The 12,644-nt window shown below is 36.3% G+C and overlaps 1 protein-coding gene across 1 annotated transcript in view; it reads right to left on the minus strand.

Annotated features, from left to right (window-relative positions):
- Positions 1-12,644, minus strand: part of Dok6 (docking protein 6) — a 402,354-nt gene that overhangs the window by 158,702 nt on the left and 231,008 nt on the right. Inside the window, exon 4 of the mRNA XM_051163890.1 lies at positions 11,255-11,374. Coding sequence (XP_051019847.1) covers positions 11,255-11,374 — 120 coding nt within the window. The remainder of the gene's footprint in view (positions 1-11,254; positions 11,375-12,644) is intronic.

Raw genomic sequence — 12,644 nt, forward strand, 5'->3', positions numbered from 1 at the left:
GGATTCTGGAGGCAATGAATAATATTCAGATTCCAAGTGGGTTAAATTAACTTGAGCATGAAGGTTTGATCCTAGATAGGCACATGGCCCATGTTTATACTCAGTTCTAGATTAAAAAAAAATTTTTTTTTGGTAGCCTGCTACCAAGAAGAAACTTGATACCCTATGATCAGTCTCATAGGGGGAAGAGGTCCCCCTTAGTCACAGTCATAGGGGAAGGGAGTAAGGGAAAAATGGGAAGGAGGGAGGAATAGGAGGATACAAGGGATGGGATAACAATTGAGATGGAATACGAATAAATTAATAAAATATATTTAAATTTTCTATTAAATATTTTCTACATATGCATTTATATTATTATACATGTATACAATAAACTCCCTATGGCAAGAAGAACCATGAAACACTCATCAATAACATAAATGTTACATTCATAGTGTTTGGGCTATTTGTATTTGGCAGTCTTAAAGAAAATATCTTTCCTATCTTGGTGAGTCTAAAATTCTGAATGTAAGTCAATATCTATCATATCTCATCATTATCAACTTAAAACATCTATCTAGACCTAAAAATATCTTAACTCCTAAGCAACTAAGCTTCATTGTAAAACTAAACTATCTGGTTTTACACCATCAGAGACTTGAGAAGGAATAAAATTGATTGCCTGAGTATACAGAGAGTGCAGGTTAGCAGCTTCCTAGAGTTTGCTGTCTAAACAGTCACCCAAAATTCTCCCTAACGTTAGAGAATCATCTTCAGCCTTCTCTCCAATATATCTAACACACATATTTGTGAGGTAGGAACTATTGATGATTTGCTTAACCTGTCTTTTGTTAGGAAAACAAAAGATAATGGTTTTACTGTAATATCACGCTATGGAACTAATATGTATATGGATCTTAATTCCTTTCCAGGGAAATAGCAATGAAGATCAATGCTATAGCTGAAAATAGAGAAATTGCTCCATTAGTTATCTACAATGAAAATGTTCAAATATGTGCTCATTCCATGTAGCTTATATGACTCTTCTGTGCAGCCACTTGAAGCATCAACTTTTAGTATTATTTCAATCAACTACCCAACACATTTCTCATCCAGTGATATTTTAAATAACAAATCAATCAATTAAATATGGACTCATGTAACAGTTTTATATAAATGACACTTGAACTCAGTGACAGTGGCTTAGAAGTCTAGACAGTGCAACAATTAATAAATGGGACCTCACGAGGCTGAGAAGCTTCTGTAAGGCAGGAGACACTGTCAAGAGAACAAAGCGACAGCCTACAGACTGGGAAATAATCTTCACCAACCCTGCATCTGACAAAGGTCTAATATCCAAACTTTATAAAGAACTCAAGAAATTAAACGCCACCAAACCAAATAACCCAATTGAGAAATGGGGCTCAGAATTAAACAGAGAATTCTCAACAGAGGAATATCAAATGGCTGAGACACACTTAAAGAAATGCTCAACATCTCTAGTCATCAGAGAAATGCAAATCAAAACAACTCTGAGATTCCATCTTACACCCATCAGAATGGCTAAAAGCAAACATTCAGGTGACAACACATGCTGGCGAGGATGTGGAGAGAGAAGAACACTCCTTCATTGCTGCTGGGAATGCAAACTAGTACAGCCACTTTGGAAAGCTATCTAGTGCTATCTCAGAAAAATGGGAATAGGGCTTCCTCAAGACCCAGCTATTCCACTCCTTGGAATATACCCAGAAGATGCTCCAGCACACAACAAGAAAATTTGCTCAACCATGTTCATAGCAGCCTTATTCATAATTGCCAGAACATGGAAACAGCCTAAGTGTCCCTCAGTAGAAGAATGGATAAAGAAACTGTGGTACATTTACACTATGGAATACTACTCAGCTATTAAAAACAAGGAATTCCCAAAATTTGTGGACAAATGGATTGAACTAGAAATGATCATAATGAGTGAGCTAACCCAGAAGCAGAGGGACTCAACTGGTATATACTCACTTATAACTGGACACTAGCCCAAGGGGCAGGTCCCATGAAAGTCTGCACCTACCGGGAAAGTGGGATAGAGGTGAGAACATCCTATTGAGACTCTAGGTGAGAAAAATATAGGGGATAGGGAAGTAGGTGGATCCAGAGGGTCCTAGAAACCTACAAGAGGAACATTATGATGGGTGGATCTGAGCCCAGGGGTTCTGCTTGATCAAAGGCACCAACCAAGGACAAAACATGCAAGAAGAACAAACAAACTAAAACCAATCCCCTTGTTGTTTTTAAAAAGTGGTAAGATCACACCCTTAGTAGTGGTCCAATAGGTACTATAAAATGGATTAGATCAAGAGGTTTGGCCAGATGGTGGGATATGTGGGCAAAAAACATGGTCTGGTTGCCGGATTCCTGTCATATGATGCAACAGAGTGAGTCGTTGGCTCACAGCAGGGAGGGAGCCTTCCTCCCTGAGCTGGTGCTTATTAAACAGCTCTAACTAAGGCAGAGCCACTTAACCCACAAATACTTATTTGTTTAAGCATGAGGGATGGGGAGAAGTAGAGATTTTAGATGCAGAACCAAAGAATAAGAGACACCATCTAGTGAGTAAATAAACAGAATGGAGGGAGATTATTCAGTCCTTTTAAATAATACTGTTTTTTTTTTTGTCATTGCTGATCACCACAATAGAAAGCACATACCATAGCAAATTTTCTTTATTTTGAATTAATACTTTGTAATTTTTTTTGAGAATTGCACACAATGTTTTTAATCACATTCATCCCAACATTTTTCTTTTTAATTTTTAAAATAACTTATATAGATTACATCCCAACTGTTATCCCATCATTTGTATATTCCCTTTCCCCCTCCTCCTTTTTTCACCCTATTCCTTTCCCCTAGACCTGTGACAGAAGGGGACCACCTCCCCACCACATGACCACAGCCTATCAGCTCTCATCACATCTCCCACAGGAACTGGTTAAATCTAGCAGTAATTTTCATCCATAGCACTCCTTATATTTGTATATATCTTCCTCTGACAACTTGAACTGGTGCTCAGAAAGTACTACAAAATAAGGCATTCTTTTGATCCAAGGGTTTGAGTAATTCTTTGCAGTAAGTTTTGTCTGTAATTTCCATTCTGCTCATTTGTGTGAAATTCAGTTTCATGGTTTCCCAAAAAAAGTAGAACCCTCATTTATTTTTAAGAAATATATGTTTTATTTATAAATTAATAAAAACTAAGAATTATGTACATTTATATAAATAAACTAGTTATGACATGACTAATTATGCTTATACAGTCAGAAATGTTGGTGCTTTTGAATTTTACATGTTTTTCCCCATTAACCTGTGATTATACAAAGTAAAATTCACTGTTTGTGCAGTTCTATTAAGATATCTCTAAAGATTTAACTAAGATTATTTATAAAGGAGATCATGTAAGTTAAATTTATTCCTCTAATTAGTTCAAAAACAGATGGAGATTTAGCGGGATGTATTTTTAAAAAATGGTTTATTTTTCTCTCACCCCTTCTCCATAGCAACTATTTATTATCCTCCTCCTACCCCTGACATTACCTGCAGCATATGCTCAGTGCTTAGTTCACAGTCATCTGCGAGGATAGATGCATCTTCACGCCATGAATGACTCAGCCACTGTGATCTGGATGTAGCATCTTACCTTCCCTTCTCTCGGGGGAAATCAATGGCTTGGAACCAATCAGATAGCCATTCTAATTTGCTCCAGTCTCTTATTTCCTCTATAACTTCCTTTGGTTGGGGGGAGGAGGGGGTCTGTCTTTGGAAGGAGGATAGAAAAAAGGGAGAAATCATGCTAATTAGCTGCCACTATTGGAGGTTTGCTTCTGTGTTGCTGCATTCCTAATGATGAGTAATTCAGGAATTGACTGGTTTTTGGAGGGCACAGACAGCATTTCAGAGAAACATCACAACATCTAGACCATTAGAGTGCTGTTCACTGTAATGAGGGGCTGTCCTTTGCATACAAGGCCTAGGCTTCTGAATTGTTTTCTTCTGCTCTACAGTTCCAATCTCTTTCTGCAGAAGACACTGCATAGCTGGGCAAGTGTTCTGGTGTGGGTCATGTCAAGATGAGTCAAGGTGAGCTAACCATAGGTATCTGCTTGCTTTTCTAGAAAACTCATGCATGATTGATGCAATCAGTGCAAAAAAAAAAAAAAAAAACGATTTGGTGGCTGATTAACATTTTTGTGTTTGACTATCATGAGTGCCTAGACCGGCTCATTACCCCCAGAACTTGGACCTATCATAGGAAACACAGAAGCCACTTCAGCAAGTACCTGCAATTTCTATTCTCCTCTTGCAAAAGCTCTAGATAGAACTGTGTGAAAAATTCTCCAAATAAGTGCCCAGTACATTTCACCCACTATACAGAGCTTGGTGGCTATTGGAAGTTTTTGAGCCCCAAATTCCTATTCTATAGTTATTTCAGAATTGTCAGATGCCACTTGCAAGCATGATATTTTTTTAAAAACACAAGCAAACAAACAAACAGTCAGCACTGTCTAGGCAAAGGATCCAACACTGGTGTAGTCTGAAGCACTGGGAAGTAAGTACCATGCATATATATGAAGTGTAAACATTTGAGAATGTGAGTTTACTCTGTTATGTGCAACAATCTACTTTATATAAGGTACATGAAGTGCTATGAAAAATCTTTTAAAAATTAAAAAATCAGTTGTTGTTACTTCTTGTAGAAATAACTAACCCTCATTAGAGTGTACATTAATATGTGAACATAGTCATACAAATTGTCACTATTTTGCATATAAAATATTTAACATTTATCACACATGTTATAGCGTATGCTCTTTCACATGCTGTTACTTATTCCCTGAGGATAAAATTTCTAATCAATATAATGTTTTACTCTATTGCTATAATACTATTTATTTGGTAATTATCACTTTGAAAAAACATCTGAAGTTAAGTCAGTGTTTTCTAACATGTAATTAAACTGCAATAATATGACTTTTAGGTCAATTTGATAAATAACTTACTGTATTAGTTTCACTGATAGGATTTACTTTGTGTTTGTGTACAAGTTATAGATAATGTTAAACACCCTTTTTATTATATAGATTGGCTATAAAATCTGAATCATTGGGCTAAATTACCCAAACTTTTTCAAGAATTGCTTGAAAATAGCATTCCAAATCCACTTACATATATATCCTTTAAATGTTTTGGCCAGCTTTTAAAAAATTAATTGTATTATTTCTCTTTTTGATTTGGTAATTCTGTAGGTGAGATTCTTTTATTATCATATTTATGATAAATATTTAGGTCATATTTGATTAGCTCTTTATGCTATTTAATTAAAGAAGTTGGGAAGTAATTTTAATGTCATTACTTTTAAAATACAGTCTTGATTTTTGTAATATTATTCTATACTATGACACATAATGGAATGCTGATATCTTTTCCTTTGGCAAAGATACACTGGGGCACAGAATATTCCTGTCACCTCAGGACATTCCCTTCAACCGTGTTCTAGCTATTCATCACTCAGAAGCAAGCAGAGCTCTGGTTTCTAGCACTTGGGATATTTTTGCCTATAATAGTAGGCTCTTGTGAATTGGCAGAAGCCAGCTTCAGCAGAGTGCTAATTTCCTCCATCTGTGCCTTTCTTTTTTTATTTACTTCACCTAAAAATATTGTGGTGATTTTGGCATTCATAAATTTTATTTTTGATGAATTCTGGCTGATTTTTTTTTATAGTTCATGCTTTTAGTGTTGTATATAAGAAATAGTTGTCTTTAATTGCACACATCTTAAATTAATTGCTTGAGTGGATTATGAACTATTGACTATGATTCTGTTGTGTGACAAAGATTTTCCTGGGGAGATGCAACACACATGTCTACACTACCTAGATAGTGATACAGATACCTCAAAACTCCAACTTGGTGAGCCAGTGGGTTTTATCATGGTTACTTACATAAATGTGGGTCAAGGAAAACTTAGAGGAGTAGAAATCACTTAGGCAGTTGTATCCCCAAGGCCTACCCCAACACAGGTGACAGCTTACTGATAGGGCCCAGATGGGGAACCTACATCACACTGCACAGCTTGTATGCAGCTTAACACATTGGAGAGTGTCTTCCCAAGTGACTCAGTTGGTCTAAACCCCTCAAAGCAACTGGTCTGGTCTAGGAGTCTTTGCAGCTTGCCTTCATTGTCTGAGGGTAACTCGGCTTTTATTACTTTGGCAGAGGGTCCTAGTGAATTTGATTAGTTTCAAGGAGTTTGTGAAGCTATTTTAGTCATCTACCTTCCTGTTTAAGGAGCTTCCCTGAAGGATGGAATGTTTCAATCCCAGAGGAAACTATTGCACAACAGATGTATAGGATTTCCTATACATTTGTGCTGTAATTCTAGAACATTTAAAATATTCCTTAATTTTCTCTGGCTATCAGAAATAATGCTTGTGATATGGAGACTAGGAAATTTGAAGATTTCAAAACTAGAATTGTCCACTTTTGATGTTTTCTTCTCTTAGGAACATTGTTGGAGGTCTTTATTGGGGGATGGTCATGTGCACTGTGTATTCAGATGCTGATTTCTGGACCCTGAGATCTGGGCATTGTCATTTCTATGAAGAAGCTTCCATATCAATGTTGTGTAAAATATAATCCCCAATTAGCTCTTATTAGTTAATAAAGAAGGTGGTTAGCCAATCATTGGGTAGAGAGGACAGGAGGCAGGACTTTCATTCCTAGTCTAGAGGTCTCAGGTAGAGAGAGAAGAGGAGGTCGCCATGAGAGAAGGTGCCATGAGGAATTCAGAGAGATACAGCAGAAGGCCAAGACAAGACTGAGATGCCTGGAAAGTAGCCAGACTAACATAATTGGGTTAGAATAGATGAATATATGCCCAGTTATTTTGCTTAAAGTTTGTAGAATAAACTTAATAGCTTTCTGTGTCGATTATTTGGGAGCTAAGGCAGTATTAGAAAAGGCCTATATGAATACCTTGAGAGAGGAACAGACACACATTCACACACACACACACACACACACACACACACACACAAACAAACAGAAACACACACACACAGAGAGACAGAGACACAAAAAGAAAGACAGAGAAAAGACAGAGAAAGACAGAGACAGAAGGGAGAGAGGTGCATTTGCTTAACATTTCCTGTTAGTTATGGGGAATTCAGATCCAGTGTGAAAGCAGCTGACAGCACGTGATAAAGATGATCACCGTAAAGAGTGTAACAAATAACCACATTTATCTCAGCACCCACATCATCTTTCACCTTTAAAGTTATTTGCATAAGTATCCATTCTTAGCTGGCTTAGAAGTAAGCATAATCAAACTGTGTGAAGAATCAAGACAGCAATAGAGAATGAATAGCATGTTTAATGCGAACAAAGCAGTCAAAAACCAACTGCTTAACTTTCCTTCATTAGACAGTAGTAAAAGACTACCGCAAATTAAATTAACTTATTTAATGGAAATCTAAAAGCCTATAGACCTTATCTCTCAGGAAAAAAAGTTCAATGTAAACCTAAATATGCAATTTACAATAAAAAATAATTATATTTAGAAGATAATAAATGATATCAAAACAACTTAAGGAAAAAAAGCACTAAATCTATAATGTCAAATATTTAATAAATGATTTATTTCAATATATAAAAATTAATGACATCACATTGGCCAAAGGAGAAAATAGAAATTCCCAAACATCAAAAGTTATTGTCAAGGGTATTATTAATTATGCTCCACAAACTGATTGTAAGGTCTTATTGCAGAAAAGAACACAATATATTTAACTGAGCACAGAGAACTTGAGCTGGTGACTAATTAGAAGCGATACTCCTACTGATTAGTATGTGTAGTCCTAAAGGTACTCTCTAGGCTACCAGAGGATAAAGTTAGTTACTAACCCAGCTACAAACCCCATGACATACAAAAGTGACCTGCTTGCAAGATATACTTGCTTAACAGTGGTCCACATAGCACAAATGGCACAAGAGTAACCAGCCACCTGGTGATGGGATTTAGAGCCCACACAATGAAATGAAACCCATACCTTACACTGCTAAAATGGCCAAGAACCTAAGACCAGATAGGTGATGGGCCTGGGGTAAAACCAAATACTGTTATTCTATTAAAGTAACATAGCAGTGAAATTACTCCTAATGAAATTCTTCTGTACCCAGTGCCTCACTCATCCTTATCAGAGAATTTTCTTCTGGCTGTAGATAGAAACTAACACAGAGACCCAAAAGTTAAAAAAAAAAAAAAAAAAAAAAAAAAAAAAAAAAAAAAAAAAAAATGTGCAGAGGTGGAGAAGCATTGGAGCACTCATCCCTAAATGAGAATTCTTCATCAAAATCACAGATCCCTAAGACTCAGAGATCTGTGAAAAAGAGGATGCAGAAAGATTGTAAGAACCAGAGGTGATAGATGACTTAAAGGTATAAAACTGAAAAACAAAAACAAAAAACCCAAAACCACTTTTCAGGCAGAACAGGACTGATGGACACATGAACACTGTAGGAGCATGCAAATGACACCTATAGGTTTAAGGCAGATGGGGTCCCAACACTGAGAAGAGGAAGTGCACATGAGCTCCCAGCCTAAGCGAGAAGATATCTGCAACTGATGCTCACTGGCAAAGAAAAACTTACTTTTCTCTAGTGCAGTCTGACTGGGTATATTAAAAAGACTTAGTAGTCAAGGACAAGATGATTCCTGGGGAAAGAAAATACACCCTTTTTGTACGTGGTCTGATGTATTTTGATGCTAATTACTGCTTGCTGACTTTTAATGTGTCTCAAGTATTGCTATGTAATCTTGCCTAAAAACTTATTCCTATTTGACCAATAAAAAGTCCACACACCCGGGCAGGTAAATGGGATAGGTGTGGCTAAAGTCCTTGCGTTGTGAAGGCTGAGAAGATCTTGAGAAAGAACAGACAGGAGGAAAAAGAGGAAAATCACCATAGGATAAGTAAAGAGCTATGTGTGCCCAGACATTCCTCATGGAAAGAGATGGAGAACATTAGTATTTGGGGATTACAGATGGTTGGTAGCCCAAAAAGAAATTACTAGAAGCATACTGCATGGGATGAAAAATGGGAGATAGAGCAGAATAGCTTAGGAGGTAATATCTGCCTTGCCCCAGCTAAAGGCTTGCTCTAAAATACACCAGAGGTCTGTGTTTTCAGGGATGATAGCTGGAGGAAGACTACTCCTCTCACGGTCAGTGTTCCTTACTTGCCTGTAGCTCTGTGTTAGGGTTGAGCATTATGTTCTTACCTTCTTGCATCTATTGTCATTTTTAGCTCATGTTTAGCCATTTTTTGGACAGTGTAATTGAAAGCAAACTAGAAAAGGTATCAGGCATAATTTGCCCTTTAAATGAACAAACCATCACCTTCTCCAGCTCAATAATTATGTATAGATTTGTGAAATACATATTTAAAATTACATATACCTAATCCATGTTTAAAATTATATAAAAAATCTTTTCAGATAGACCTTTTTTAGTTTTACTGGTATTATAATTTCAAGTCTGTTGTAAAGTTTACATGAATTATTTTTGCTTTGTTTTTTTCTCTTGTGTTTCTTTTAAAAAAGAAAAGTTGTATTTTAGTATAACTCTTGGACATAATTCAATACTTGCATGTCCTGGAGTCCATATTGAAATTTTTCTTTCAGATTCAATACAAACCCAGGGAATCATCGAATTGAAACAGAATTGCAGGACACTGAAGTATTACATTATCCATTTAGATGGAAACAATATACAATGCCAGTCATTTGAAGTTAAGACATATAGTTTACCTAGACACATGTGGTCTTTCTGTGTACAAGCTTAACTTCCTTATGCCCTTGATTCTTTTTCAGCCACAGTTTTAACACCTTAAACTTTGAATTAGTAGTGTATATTACACAGCACAGTTATGGATGTTTTGTACTTATCACAGCTTCCAGAACACAATCAGAGAATTGGAAATCTGAGTGACTATGGGAGAGGACTGAGAATATGAAAAACAAATTATAAGAGAGTTTCTGGAATTCCTTGATGATTTAATAAAAAAACTGTCATAAGAGACAGCATGTGATGTAAATATACATATATATTCCTTTGTATATGTTTTTGATCTGTCAGCAAGAAATTATTCATTTCTCATTTTAGCAACAAAGAAAACATGGACTTTTAATAGACTGTGAGATAATGATACTTGTTAGCAACATTCTCTCTGTAGCAAAAAGATTTTGATTGCCCAGGGGTCTTATAACATGTTTTAACCTGTGCGATTAGCTTATATGTTACTGGTAACTCCCCAATTTCTTTTTAAAAGTAGGAACAAGTTTCACTAATAATACCAATTGAGTATCACAGAGATGTTTCTACATTCCTAATACTAGATTTGTTGCTTGTAATGATAATTTTGAAATTTGATAAAATGCATTGGTGATCAATTAAAATTTGTCACAAATATAACCTAAAACATCACATTGAACAATATATTAATAGATGAAACCAGTTTCATTAGCATTACTAATTAAGACTAGGAAACTCAAATTATCATATGATAGCAGACATACCTGTGAATTTATACAGCATTTAATAGGTAAAAACATAAACCACATTCCATCAATAGTAATAGTAGCCAAATATTTTAAAGATTTAATGCCCAGATAAGCTAAATGTTTTAATATAAACTTTAATCTATATTAATCATCAAAGAAGAAAATAAAAGAAAGTTATTCATTGAAAAGCCTTACATAAAAAATATAAAACTACATAACTTTTTAGACATATGGCTTTGTCACTAACACGAAACCAGGAACCTGGGTTAAACCTTAGAACTTTCTCTAGTTGCTATTCTACCACTGAAAATTTCTTAATTACTTGCTGATATGTTTGCTTTCTTTTTACAATATTTTGTTAATTCTTAAGGAATTCCATACACTGAATTTTTATTATATTCACTCCCCTTCTCTAACACTTTCCAGTCCCACCCTGCTTCCATACATCCTAAACACTGTGTTTTTTTTTTACTTTTTAGCCTACCATTTTTAACTTGGCCTGCTCAAATACACTTTGCTATATAGCTTTCACAGAAGCTTGTTCATGACCAGGGCCACACCCTTAATGAGAATAAACTGCTAAAGCATAAATGTGCTAAAGCATCTCTGCGTTCCTTTCCATTGTCAGCCCACCTGACATAACAGAAATGTGGGTGCTCACTCACCATTCTGTTCCCGTTGCACCCCAGCTGCCAGCAGGTCAGGCTCTCCTAGGCTGATGTCATTCAGCCTCGTCCCTAGGCATTCCATGCAGAGGTGCTTGCACCAGTCCTCAGCTTCCAGCTCTGAAAATAAGCATACATGTCAGTACAGAGAGCATGTCAGAGGCAAAGGCTTCCTTAACATTCCTTCAAGAAGCTGGTAAGGACTAAACAAAGAAAGCTATATTAATGAAGCAGAAAAAAATCTACAATTATGTCTTGTAAGTTTAAATTTTTATTTGTGATGTGGTGGTGGTGGTGGTGTGTGTATGTACACGTGTGTGTGTGTGTGTGTGTGTGTGTGTGTGTGTGTGTGTGTGTGTGTGTGTGTGTTGTTTGCCTAAAGAAGCCAGAAGGGGCATCAGATTCCCTGGTGCTGGAGTTATAGGCAGCTGTAAACTGCCTGGTGTACAATGCATGCTAAGAACTGAACTAAGGTCCATTGAGCCATCTCTCTAGCATGTATTTCACATTTTTGACAATACATTTTAAGGAGGTTTTATTTATTAACCATAATACCATTCATTCTAGAATATTTTAAAATGAGTTAAGTTTTTGATACAAATTTCCTGGAGAAGTAAATATAAAATGAAAGTGTACATACTGAACAATTGAAATAATAACTGAAACAAGTGAACAATTGAAATAAAAATTATATTGAGAGTGTGACTAGTTTCCTCATTTGGCTTCTGAAGTCTGTAGCCTGAAAGTCAGCATCCCCAGATCAATGGAAATTGTGATGCATAACAAATCTGCCCTAGAATGCATTTGTTGTATGTATTGGGATTTCTTTACTAAAAAGATGTGAGGGGTGTCACAATTTCATCATGGTTTCTACGTAAAATGTGTTCTATTGGTTCATATGTTTGAATAGTTTATCCTTAGGTGGTGGCACTGTCTGGGGAGGCTGTGCAACCTTTTGGGGTTGAACTACCCTAGCACAGGGCTTGCCTAAGACCATTTGCATGTTAGGTATTTCCATTAAGACTCATAACAGTAGAAAATTTACAGTTATGAAGTAGCAACAAAAATAATTTTAGGGTTAGGGATCACCACAACATGAGCAACTCTATTAAAGCGTGCAGTATCAGGAAGGTGGAGAACCACTGCTTTGAAATATGTACACCTGCTAACGGAGGTAAATCGCCTGGAAGTAGAGCTTGCTTCCAGTCAGCCAGAGGCCTCTAATATTTAATAGGCATCTTAAAACAAACAACTACCCATGATTCTCACCACTGAGGACCAAGATCACTCACATTTCCCCACAGGTGTGATGGATGATTGATAGCTTCTGAACTATAAGCCAAAAGTAACCAGTCCTCCGTTTCAGTCAGGTTTTCTGTCACAGTAATGA

This window comes from Acomys russatus, chromosome 20 (genome assembly GCF_903995435.1).
Source record: "Acomys russatus chromosome 20, mAcoRus1.1, whole genome shotgun sequence".
NCBI classification, from domain to species: Eukaryota; Metazoa; Chordata; class Mammalia; order Rodentia; family Muridae; genus Acomys; species Acomys russatus.